Here is a 13824-nt window from a genome sequence, read left to right on the forward strand (position 1 = left end):
TATTTTTTTCTGTAAGATTGGGAACAAGACAAGGATGCCTACTATCATCACTTCTCTTTAACACTGTACTGGAGATACTTGCCAGTATAAGAAAGCAAGAGAAAGAAAAGAAGACAAGGAGGAAGTAAAACTTTCTATATTCTGAGAGTATACAACCATGAACATAGAAAAGAAAAATCCAAAGGAAACTTTGGGGGTGAGGGGATCTACTGGAAATAATAATTAAATTTAGCAAGATATAAAGTCAATTTACAAAAATCAATGTTATTTCTGTACTCTAACAACAAATAATTTGAAAACAATTTAAATGCCATTCACATAGCATCAACAAACATGAATTTAACAAAATATGTGTAAAATCTGTATGCTGAAATGTACCACATTGCTGAGAGAAATTAAGAGGATCTAGCTAAATGGAGAGATAAATCACGTTCATGAATTCTAATTCTAATTCTAATTCAATATGGTTAAGATGTCAATTCACCAAAATTAATCTATATATATTCAATGCAATCACAGTCAAAATCCCATCTGGCATTTTTGAAGAAATTTTAAAAAGCTGCATAAACCTGGAATAACCAATACATGAGTACCTTTGCAAAAGAACAAATTTGGAGGGTTAATGCATTTGATTCCAAGGGCTATTATATAAAACAGTAATTGAGACATTATGGTTTTAGAGAAAGAATAGGCTGATTACTGAGACAGAAAAGACAATCTAGAAATTAACCCACATGGATATGGTCAATTAATTTTCTACAAAGTCACTAAACTAATTCAATAGAGGAAAGAAAAATCTTTTCAACAAATAGTGCAAAAACAACTAAATATCCATATGTGGAATAATAGTGAGCTTGACCCTTTTCTCACACACAAAAATTAACTTGAAATGGGCATAAGGTAAACATATAAGTTAAAACTAAGATAAAACGATAAATTAAGCTTTATTAAAATTTAAAAACTTGTGCTTCTTGAAAGACAAGTTCAGTGGTGTTTACAACTAATTGATCACAACCAGTTACAGATTTATTTGTTCTTTCTCCACTGCCACTGCTTCACTTGACTTGCTTTTAAGAAAAAGAAAGGTGCATGTATTGAAACAACACACTGTACCCCACAAATATGTACAAGTAAATGTTAAAATAAAAACTCAAAGAAAAGACGAGAGAGAAAGACAACATAAAGAAAGTGAAAAGGCAAGACACAGACTGAGAGAAAACATTCACCATACATATATCTAACAACAAGAAGTATCTAAATTATATATATGTATATAAACTCTTACAACTCCATAATAAGAAGATGGACAAAATCAATTTAAAAAGGAAAGAAGTGGGCAAAAGATCAACAGACACTTTACAAAATAAGATATATAAGTAGCCAATAAACACATTAGTTTTCAAGGAAATGCAACTTAAAAATCACAATGAGATACCACTACACACCCACCATAATGGCTAAATTTAAAAGACTGACAATATTAAGTGTTGAGAATGATGAGGAGTAACTGGAACTCTCATTTGTTGCTACTGGGAAAGTAAAATGAAATAACCACATTCAAAAACAGTCTAAAAGTTTCTTATAAAATTAAATATGCACTTAGCATAGGACCAGCAATCAGACCTCTAGGTATTTACCAAAAAAAATAAATAAATAAAAGCATATGTCCTCATAGAGACTTGCACACAAGTGTTCATGGCAGCTTTATTCATAATAGCCAAAAATTGGAAACATGTCAAATGTTAATAGGTGAATCAACAAACAAAGTGTGGTATAAATTATATTGTATATTGTATACATACAATAGAATACTACTTAATAACAAAAAAAATGAACTACTTATACATGGGGGTGGGGGGGAAGCATGGATTAATTTCAAAAACAAGCTGAGCAAAAAGAAGCCAGATACAAAAGAGTACATGCTGCATGAAATTCTAGAATAGGCAAAACTAATTTACAGTGATAGCATATCACTGGTTGCCTGGAGCCAGGTGGATGGTGAGGAGCAGGAAGGAACTTTTGAAGGTGGTGAAAATGTTCTATATCTTGATATGATGATGTGTAAGAGGTGCATATATATGTTAAGACCCATATTCCACATGACTTGAAGCGGGTGCATTTTATTGTATGCAAAGTATAACTCATAAACTTGATTTTTTAAATGTCCAGGTAAATAAAGACAAAGAAAGCCTGAACAACTGTTGCAGCTTAACAGAGACTAAAGAGAGTCACAACTAAGTTCACTGCATAAGCCTGAACATGGAAGAAAGATACCTATAAATGACATTTATCAGGAAAGTTGACAAAATTTGAAAATGGATTATAGATTAGATAATATTACTGTATAAATGCTAAATTTCTTGAGTTTGATAATTATAGTATGCTTGTGTAAGCCAAAGTCCTTGTTTTTAGAAAATATTTAGACAAAGGGACATGATGTTTTCAATTTATTATCAGATATGTCAGCAAGGGTTGAGACACAGAGAGAAAAAAACTGTAAAGCAGATAGAGCAAAATATAAACAACTATGGGTAACTATGGGTAAAGGTTATATGGGAGTTCCTTGAACAGTTCTTGCAATTATTCAGTAAGTTGGAAATTATATTTTATAGCAATTTTTTTAAGATAAGTTAAGCTACTAGATGGGAAGAAAAAGATTACTATATTCTAATTCTTAATCATGCTATCTATCAAAGCCAGAATACATTGAAATAATTTATCATGTTGATAAGGAAAAGATCCAGGCTATTTATCAAGGTTCTCTAACTAGTTCTGTAGGTGGTTCAGGGAAATGGAAAGAGCGAATAATTCCTCAGGGTCATTAAAGAAAGAGGCAACTGCTCCTCAAAACCAAAATCTTCCACTCTCCTCTAGGAAGAAAGATGGCATCCGATCTAAGTCACAGTCCAAAAGAACATTTTCTTCCTCGTCCAGCTCATCTCTCTGTTTCCACAATGGACTAAGTACTGCAGTCAAAAACACTTATTTGTGAGTAATCACGAATTATTATGGGAAACAAAAAATAATAATAATGTTCCATTTTCACTTTTTAATCAGTGTGCATAGAAGCAGGAAAAATACAATCAATTCTCTTTTCACAGATACAATTGTAGATTTTGGAGCAATCAGTCATTTCTATTCTTGTGGAGGTTAAAAATGCACATTGTCCACTCCCAGAATGCCAACTCATTATTGTTAAATTTCTGTAGAACAGAAAACATGTACAGTCAACTGTTTAATTCTGAAGTTTACAATAACATAAATCATGATTTTTAAAATTCTGCTGCCTAAATATCTGGAATATGGAAATGTTACCCATAATTTAATCACTATAATATTTTCTTTTGTTCTTAGCCCATTAAATAGAATCATAGCCTCTTACTTCCAACCATGATCTCCCATATTATTCCACACAAATTTTATTCCACACAATTTTTGGTCAGCAGGCAAAATTACCTTGTGATATTGCTATGAGATTATGATATAACAAATCTGCTTTCTTATGTTACTTTTTAAAATAAATGTGAGAGATCTAAAAAAAGAACTGAATTTCTGTGACACAGATAACTCGGTCTCGTGCACATATATTTTAAGGAGAAAAAAGTGGAATTGGAATATAGTCAGAAATGAGGTTCTTCATTGCATTGATGTTTTTGTTCATTTTGTTTCTTTTCCTGCTCCACTCCATCACTAATAGTTATTAGCTGAAGCATGAAAATTAAAAAATATCTAAGTCAGGACTTCTATTTCAGCAAAATGGTAGATTAGGTGTCAGAAGTACATTTCTATTGAGAACAATTAAAAATGCCGAATAAAAAAATTTTAGAACCTTCTTGAATAAATTTATAAGCTGACAAGAAGCAGATTCATTCTCAGGCTGAGAATTAAGTAGAGATGAGAACCCAGAGGTAAATGAAGCACTGATGCAGTAGGCCGAATAATAAATTTCACCTAAGATGGAGATTCTAAACAACAGACAAGTTGCATAGGGCTGAGACCCCAAAAGGATATATCTTTAGTACAAACCACCTTAGAAATGTCTTGAACTTTGGATTTAGGCAGCAAAGAAGAAAAGAATAACTTCACCTAAGAATTCAAAATCACAAAACATCCCTCATGTAATGTGCATTTGCTGTATTATTTAAGAGTATTCAAACCTGCTACAGGAAAACAAACAAACAAACAAACAGATAAGGAAGACAAATGAAACCAAGTAGTTTGAGAGGCACAGGCAGAACACATGCGTTAGGGATGGACATAAATTAGTCACCTATGAGACATGTTAGGTACAGATACAGTGAGCAGAGTACATGTGTGCTGAATGTAAACAAAAGAAGAAATGACCAAGTTGACAATAAGTATCATACAGGAAATATGCATGAGGTGCACACATACTCAACATTCATGAGGTCCTCAGTACACCACCCGTTGGTGATATCCATTCTGACCTCTGCCCAAGAGACACAAATTAAATCCATAGCCACTCAAAAAGTTATTTGGAAAGCTGCAGCTGTGGCCAGGCTTACGTGTTCCTGCATCACCCCGATGGAGAAAATGTGTGTGCTGGCCAAAAGAACCTGTCTGATGGATCTTCTTACTCAAACCTCAAGTCTAGCACTAGAAACCACACCATGATTAGGGAAGGAGTAGGCAGCAGAGAAAGTCCGGCCATATGAAGATTACATAACCCAGGATTCAGGCGATCCCTTCACCTTCTTGCACCTTAGCCTAAGTGGAACAAACTATCGCATCTCTTTTCCCTTGCATTGTGCTATGGGTGTTAATTTGATTTAATTAATAGTGTGATGTGAGCATCTTAATTTGGCCTGTGAGCCTTTCTGTTCTTTGACCTTGGGGATAGTTTGCCCTAGAGTGTACTTGGAGGCTAATGTCATGCATGACATCTTCTGTACGTATGCAGCTCAGAACTACAATACTTGCAGGGCCCAGATTTAGAATTAAAAGTGGCCTCAGATTCAAACTGCCCCAAGGCATCAATCAAAAGCAAAATTTTCTTTGAGGAAGCCACCACCTTCATGTCAGGCCTCAAATACTTTCCACAGCAGCTCAAAAAGAAAAAAAAAAATCACTAGACACTACAAAGAAAATGACAGCATGAACAGAAGCCAGCAGAGACAATAGATTATACCCACACAACTGCAAACATTAGAATTATCAGATACCAAATGTAAGTTAAGTATGCTTAATATCTTTCAAGAAATAAAAGACAACTTGAAAATGTGAGTAACTAGTAAGGATATTTGAAAACGTAAGACAGAATTTCTAGAAATGAAAAGTACAAAAGGTCTTCAAAAAGTTCATGGAAAGATTCATATTATATTTCAAGTATATTTTTTCCACGAACTTTTTGAAGTATGCTTGTATAGTAGTTAAGGTTATTTTTTAAATCAATGAACAGTTTAAAATCACATTAGAGCTAAATGTGAACCCAAGAGTTTACATAATACTGTACTTCAAAACAGAAGGACTATAGTGAAGGCCTATATATATATGTATACTTATAAATAATATGTAAACCACATATTATATTAATTATACTTCCATATTATTTATATTAATATATAAATACTATATAAGCAATACACACATATGTATATTTATAAATAACATATAAACAAATATATATCTATAAATGAATTATATAAGAATTTCAGGTCAATTTGTGGGATATTCATTTTTGGTCATGGGAGGGATCACTATGGCTGAGTCAGGATGACCCAATCACTTCATAGCACCTTACTATGATTTTGGTTCATTTTGTGTGCCTCATAACCCATACTTCTAAGCCTGTGTTTGGCATCACACTTTTATTATTAATAACACTGTATGACACTTCTCTCCTGTTTAACTATACTTTTAAAGAACTTCTTAATTCTTCTTTCTTATTCTTACCATGACCTCTACTTGAAAATGAATTAAGAATCGACAGAGTGAAATGACAACCTACAGACAGAGTGGGAGACAATTTTTCTAATTATGCATCCGACAAGATATTAATATCCATAATATACAAGGAACTAAAGCAATTACACAGTAAAAAAGCAAATAACCCGACTAAAAACTGGGCAAAAGAACTGAATAGACATTTTGCAAAGGAAGACATACAAATGGCCAACAGGTACATAAAAAAATGCTCAACATCACTAGTCATCAGGGAAATGCAAACTAAAACCACACTGAGATATCATCTCACCCCAATTAGATGCTATCATCAAAAAGACAGAGAATAACAAATGCTGGCGAGGATGTGGAGAGAAGGGAACACTCTTACACTGTTGGTGGGACTGTAAATTAGTACAACCACTATGGAAAACTGTGTGGAGGCTTCTCAAACAATTACACATAGATCTTCCATACAATCCAGAAATCCCACTTCTGGGTATACACCCACAGGAATGGAAATCATCATGTCAAAGGGATACCTGCACTCCCATGTTCATTGCAGCTGTGTTCACAATAGCCTAGATATGGAACCAACCTAAATGTCCACTGATGGACGACTGGATAAGGAAAATGTAGTATATGTACACCATGGAATACTATTCTGCCATAAAAAAGAATGAAATTCTTCCATTTGCCACCACGTGGATGAGCTTGGAGAAACTTATGTTGAGTGAAGTAAGCAAAGCATGGAGGGATAAATACCGCATGTGCTCACTCATACGTGGAAGCTAAGAAAGAAAGAAGGAAGGAAAGAAAGACCACAGTGGTGCATCGGACTTGCAGAGGGAGAGAACACACCTACGGATACAAAGTGGAGTGGGGAAAATGGGTATGGGGAGGGAAGTTGGGGATAATTGGGGGGATAATTGGGTGGGGGACATGGGGTATAATCACAATTTGTGGTAAGGGACATGCTGATAGTATTGATCTGGCCATCACATCTTAGGCACGAGTGGTGACAATTTGCTTTGTACCCCATGAATACTCATAACCAATAAAAATTAATTAATTAATTAATTAATTTTTTAAAAAGAAAATGAGTTAAGGTGTGTGAAATGAGAGAAGAATCTTTTTAGACACAATTGTTCCAAGCCTCACACCAATGTTAGAGTACGAATACATTTCAGAAACTTACATTCCAGATGTGCCCACGTCAATCCACTTCCATTTACTTTCCCCTTTATCATATGATAATCCAATCCAGTAATTATTTTTATTAGTCTGGGGTTGAATGAAGGCCTGTAAAGGAAACAAAACTTACTGTGAGACTAAATTTCCATCCATTAAATGGATGGAGAGGGGAGGTGACGGGACCAGCTGTTTCCACGGCCAGCACTCTGCTACCCTCCACACCACCCTGCATCCCTCCTTCCTAGAAAAACCTCTTCCCTCAATCCCTGTATTTTCATTTTCCAAAGTAATTTTCCCCTACTATTTATTCATGTTTTAAAAAATGGCTGCCAGTCTCATAGATTATTTAAAACATGGAAAAATTAAAAATCTAAATATCTAGCAATATTTATTAAATAACTTATGGCACACTCCAGAAGAATATTTAAGAGTATAGAAAAATTATCATCACACAATCTTAAGTGAAAGAAAAACTCTTCAAAACAAATTTATTAAAATAAAAAGTGTGTGTGTGAGGGCTGTGCATGAAAGTCTTCAGCCTCATAAGTCTTTCCCTAAGTCTTGTTGTAGTCGAGTAGTTGGAAGGGGTAAAAGGAAAGGGCGTAATATTCGGAAGTATTTACCATGTCTAAAATGTAATTTATCATAGTGACATATAATGTCTGATTAAATGACTAAATGCATTTTAGAATTTAACTGTGTTCTACTGCATCAACCATATCTTATGACTCAGTATGAATTCTTTTATGTTATGATTTAAAACCTTTATTAGACTTATATATAAATTTTAATTGTTTTGCTAAATTATAAAGGTTTTAGGCTGATCTTTGCAAACATTTCTCTATAAAATCATATTTTGTATTTTTGAATGATTTTTATTAGTGATAAATAAATAAGGCAATTTCAATATTGTTTAATATATTTTCTTTTTTTACAATTTTTTAAAAGATATACATCTTGATATAATATATAAGAATAATGACCAAGTAAATGTTACCCACAGATGCAATAAAAATCACCGTGAGGCTAATTTGTAAACAGTTCCCATTTTTATGTTCCTCATTATCATCTCCATTTTGCAGATAGGCCAGAGAGTTTAAGTAATTTATTGAAGATCACCCGGGTAGTAAGTGTGGCAGAACTGGATTTGATCCCAGGCAGTCTGGCTCCTGGGTTCCTAATAATAACTACTAGACCATGCAACGTCCTGGTTCTTAGCTGCCATCTTACAGGGATAAATAGCTGCTGGTTCCAAGCTGAAATGTACCAAATGGTTAAGTAATTCATCAAGAGAAAGACGTACTTCTCGGTGAGTGGTTTTCCTGCAGCCTCCTTAGAAAGGGAGATGATTGCAAGGACCCAAACTGTATCACTAATAATACTGGTCATCATAATAGATAATATGTACTGAATACTTAGTAAGTAGCAGGATCATATGCCCACTAGCAGGCAGGGGTCCCCGGGGAGACTGTTAACTATACAACTTTTGTTCGCACAAGAGACATTAACACAAAGAATAGCTGAAGTTCCCTCTTTCTGGACTCCTGTCTGTCCTCAATATCTTGGGTCCAAGGGTGAGAGACAGAGTCCAAGAGAATAAAGGTGAATGTAGGAGTCCTTGATACCTTTTCATCCTCGTCATCTATAGTCAAAAGGGATGATCCGTAACGTTGACAAGTCTGTTTACATCCATTCCAGTCTTTTTCTTCCACAGTAAAATAATAACAGTTTACACCACAACAGGACCACTGATCACAGAGTTCGACTACAATATATAAGGTGAATTATTAAACTTCTCGTTATCTGGTATTCTGTTTATCAGAGCCATCTACTTATCAGCCCTCAATTAAATAAATAACTGAATAAAATTGATAACTACATCAGTAGTAATAGCATGTTCATCAGGATTTTGGAATTCCATGGGATATCTTTGCTCCCATGTTCATTGCAGCATTATTAAAAACAGCCAAGATGTGGAAACAACCGAAATGTCTACTGATGGATGAATGTACAAAGAAAATGTGGTACATACATACAATGGAATATTATTAAGCCTTTAAAAAGAACTAAAGCCTGACATATGTGACAACATGGATGAACCTTGAGGACATGATGCTAAGTTAAATAAGCCATCACAGAAGGACAATTGCTCTATGATTCCACTTATAAAGGTATCTAAAATAGTCAAACTCAAAGAAACAGAGGATATAATCGTGGTTGGCAGGGGCTGGAGGGAAGGGGAAATGAGTTGTTCAAAAGTATAAAGTTTCAATTATGTAAAATAAGTAAGTTCTAGAGATGTGCTGTACAGCACAGTGCCTATAGCTAAAAATACTATATTGTACACTTAAAAATTTAAGAGGGTAGATCTCATGCATTCTTACCACGAAATATAAAACAAAGGAATATAAACATGAGGAAACTATGAAGGTGACAAATATGTCCATTACCCTGATTGTGATGATGGTTTCATGGGTGTATGCAATTGTTCAAATTCATCACATTGAATGAACTAAATATGTGTAGGTTTTAGTATATCAATAATACCTCAAGGACTATGCTGAAAAATAATAAAATTAAATCAAGTTTTTAAAAAGATTCTGGAATGCCTTTTAAATAAAAGACACATTATTTTTTGGAACTTTTTATTTTCCTCTTACATTTTTTATTATGTACCACATTTAAAAATATTATTAATCCTTTAAAAACAGAGACATTAATTTTCTAATAACGACTATAACTAACTGAGATCAAATATGCAAAATCTTTTTGTAAACTCTAAATCCTAAACAAATATTTAGTAGTTGTTGATTCATTCAGGTCAATTCATTCCATCATGATGTAAAATAACAGAGTTTACTCTATAAGACTTAGTATTTTTATCTCTTCGGTGCTTTTTATGGTATCATCACACAGAGCTGCACAAACAAGAACACTATTGTGAATTTTGCAGATATAATGCCAGGTATATATATATATATGTGTGTGTGTGTGTGTGTGTGTGTGTGTGTGTGTGTGTGTGTGTGTGTGTGTATACCTGGCATTATATGTATATGTATATATACATATATACATATATATATATATATATATATATACATATATATATATAAATATATAGATAGATCCCAAATAGACCAAATATATGAAGTAAAGACGGAATGCAAACACACATACATATGCACACACACACACACAATTATCTTTATAAGAGCATCCAAATAAAAGCCCCTGTGTCTATTTTAGCCTAAGTATATTTTTACTGACAGCTTCCATATTCTATGTCAGCAACTAAATGGGAGATTCTTATTTGCCCACAGATCCAGAATGGTCCAGATTTTCAGGGGAGCTGATGTAGTATTTCACCTTCTAGGAGCAGTAGGAATGCAAGAACTGCCATTGACTTTGGGGAACTATAGAGCTATAGTAATGTAAACATGGCTCCTGGGGTCCCAATCCCATCTTTGGAACACACAAACCCAAATATCCGTATTACATCTAAGACGCACAAATTAAAAGCTGTCCAGTGGAACTGTAGATCACTAATATATATTATAAGCCTGTTTATTAGGCTTCAAAGCTTCTGAAAGGGAAGATATAATGCACAGTCATTCAATCTCTCATTCAAGATTTTATCCATACCTGCATTTTGCAAACATTTTGATAAGTTCTCTTTTTTTCTATCACATCTCTTCTTTCCTATAGAGAATGACTCCAGTTCCTTTTTCTGCTGAAGGGTTTCATTTTTGAGAATGTCATATTCTAAAGTTTTATTTATCAAAAGTTGCTCCTTTAAGTAGATGTCATTTTGCATAATGTGGTACTTTTGACTACCGTTTCCTAGAATTTCCTGTTGACGTTTTTCTTTATACTGAAAAACTAAAATTAATAACATAGATATAATACAAAAAAGTATTCATGATGTTTAAATTTTGAAATTTAAGATAAAAAAGTTTCACTTTGACAACCAACCCATATCATTACTGTAATTAGCAATGACATTTAGAAAGTAACACCTCAATGAACTGACCACAGAAATGGAAACATAGAATTTCTCACTATTAGCAACTTAAGTGTAGGATAAATAAAATAAGATATCTGAATAAAATTATGATGGTAACACCTTACCTTTCAGGTTAGTTCATTATTAACAGTTAGCACATCATTTACAAACAAGAAACAATGTAAAAATCAGTTAGTTAACATTTAACAGCATGTCTTCTGAGTATGAAAATCTGAACTAAGAAACACGAAGAGATAGCACAATTATTATTGAGGAAGATGGAATATACATAGGGAAAAAGAAAGCAAGATCTAGATATATAATTTTATCTGAGTGTTACATCTTTTTCTCTAAAGACATGAAGTAATTCAAATAAAAGGTAAAGCTTGAATTCAAGATCATCTAACATCTATGTATAGATTCATTCTTTTTAATAGACCATTTCCTCATTATTACTTAGAAAAATATCAAAAGAAAGCCATAATTTTTTATGAATAGCTGTTACTCAAAGAATGCTTATCACAGGTTCACAATTATCAAACTCAGATGGCAAAATATCACTAAATCCTGTATCAGAAGGAATATTACCATGTGTTCTTCACTTGGTAATATGTCTTCAGGGGCAATGGAATAGGTAAGTACAGTGAAAGTGACACTATGGTATGTCTGGGAAAAAATCACTAACAAAGTCCAGAGCCACCTGGGACACTATCAGATTTTAGACAGACAAGAATGGATGGAGCAAGATTAATATACACGATTAGTTGCTACTGCAATAGCTAGGACTAGAAAAATGTATTTTAATTACTTACTCTTCATCACTAACACTGCAACTGTCATCAACAGAAGTAAGCAGAGGATCCCAAGAGTTATTGCAATGAGATGCCAGGGCACTGAAAACACTTTAATAAAAAAATGAGAAAACAATCATCAGAAAAAGAGCCTGCCCCACTGCTAACCTTAACCTGGGACAGCATTTGAAACAAAGGGACAAGGTTCTCTAAAACTTTTAGAAATTGATTTAAATTTGTAATCTAGGAATTACAGTTTTAAACCTCCAGATTTCTGGCTGACATACACCCACTGTATGTATGAATACATACAAGAACAGTTCTATAGGATTTCAAAAGTACATCCCTTACAAAAGCACCCACGGCAATAGACACTATGCAGGCAGGAGAATCCAGACTGACATGTGTACTCCTTCCTACGATCACAAGGAATCGGAAAGAGTAAGAAAATAAGCAGTCAATAGTCTTGAGAAATTGGTAGCAAATAGTGGATATTCTGAAGCTGCAAATGTGATTGGAGTTTCTAGGAATCGACTTTCCTTTCTTTTTCATCAATTATATTTTATATAGTACTGTCTAGAGACAATATATATTTATTATATATATAGTATTATGTGTGTGTGTGTGTGTGTGTGTGTGTGTGTGTGTGTGTGTCCTTTTGCGTTTGAGGTCTGCAGTATCTAAAATTTCTATCTCTTATTATCACTAAATTAAAGCAGTAAAAGTTATTCTCAATTTAGAGTTTAGTTGTGACGATATCTGAAAGTAGAGGGAGAGAGAATAGGAAAATTAGAACACCCCTTTGATTCAAACATTTTTGCTGCTTCATTGCCATTAAGGTTTAATAAATATTTAAGAGACCTAAAATATCTTTTTTTTTCTGAATAAAAACATTGTTTTTAATACATATTTTTCATTTCTTAAGCATACTCCGAGACTTTCATTTCTGTAGGAAATGCCGTGTTTTCTTGAGACCGTAGTCTGTCCTTTACTTTTAAAGGCCTCACAAATTGTTGAGCAGACTGAATAAAAACATTCTCTTAGCTTCTCAAATTCAAAAGAATTCATTATTTTCTCCATTCTCACAAATATTTTTCTAAAAAAGACTTCTGTTCTATTACTCTATCGCATTATGGCTTATTTCCAGTTGAGAACCAGAAGTACAGACAAGATTTTTTTTTTCAAACGTCAAGTTTGACAATTCATAAGAGACAGATGAATTTAGACACTTGAAACATATACCTTTGTCTTCAGTTTTCCCAGGCCTTTGAGTGCCATCAGGCCTTAATCTATTCTGTGACTCTGAAGAAGACTGAAGAAATCTCAGAGATGTGTAAGTCACTTCCTCATTGCTCATCTTTACAGTAAGAAGATAGATATGTCTTGCATTAAAATCTTGCAGTCAAGGATGATGTCTGTCGAAAGAAAAATTTAAATGTCAGCCTAAAGAAACATACCAGGATGCTAAGAGGTATGTGTGTATATATATATATCTGTGGGTAACTGTGTGTATTTGTTTATGAACTCCTTTAAATTCCTAAAGTGTGCAGACTGAACCTAGTCTACACGAGGAATGGAAAACCTTTCAACATTTCTGTTAAAATCATTTATGCTCCTAGTGATCACTGCAATAATTATTAGAAAATATGGAAAAAATAATAAGTAATCTATTAACAGATTATTGTTTTATTCATCCAGCCAATTTCACTCAAAATGTTCAACATAAATATACAAATGTTAGGCAAAATTGGTACCATCACAAATCACTGAAACAGTTTTAAACCATCAATTCAAAAAACAAAAATTTTACATTATGAAAAAATATAAATATCTTGGTTTAAAAAAATTACAAATGTTCTGATATACATAAAAATACTTAAAAGTTCTTGCATTCTTTATAATTTTACGTGACTCTACCAGATGTTTCCCAAAGTG

The 13824-nt window shown here is 33.4% G+C and overlaps 1 protein-coding gene across 1 annotated transcript; it reads right to left on the reverse strand.

Annotated features, from left to right (window-relative positions):
• Positions 1 to 3049: 3049 nt before the first annotated feature.
• Positions 3050 to 13246, reverse strand: LOC103603401 (killer cell lectin-like receptor 2). The gene is made up of 6 exons (XM_008587909.1): positions 13132 to 13246; positions 11911 to 12000; positions 10738 to 10974; positions 8721 to 8860; positions 7100 to 7203; positions 3050 to 3203 (listed from the first exon to the last, which is right to left on the reverse strand). The coding sequence occupies exons 1-6, from the start codon at positions 13244 to 13246 to the stop codon at positions 3050 to 3052; spliced, it is 840 nt and encodes a 279-aa protein (XP_008586131.1).
• Between the last annotated feature and the right edge of the window lie 578 nt (positions 13247 to 13824).

This window comes from Galeopterus variegatus, unplaced genomic scaffold (assembly GCF_000696425.1).
Source record: "Galeopterus variegatus unplaced genomic scaffold, G_variegatus-3.0.2 Scaffold4586, whole genome shotgun sequence".
In the NCBI taxonomy this organism is placed as follows: domain Eukaryota; kingdom Metazoa; phylum Chordata; class Mammalia; order Dermoptera; family Cynocephalidae; genus Galeopterus; species Galeopterus variegatus.

Coding starts and splice junctions, on each gene's coding strand:
- LOC103603401 (XM_008587909.1), bottom strand. CDS start 13,246: ATGAGCAATGAGGAAGTGACTTACACATCTCTGAGATTTCTTCAGTCT. Junction 12,001..13,131: donor TGGGAAAACTGAAGACAAAG/GTATATGTTTCA, acceptor TTTTTATTAAAG/TGTTTTCAGTGCCCTGGCAT. Junction 3,204..7,099: donor GACGTGGGCACATCTGGAAT/GTAAGTTTCTGA, acceptor TCTGTTCTACAG/AAATTTAACAATAATGAGTT.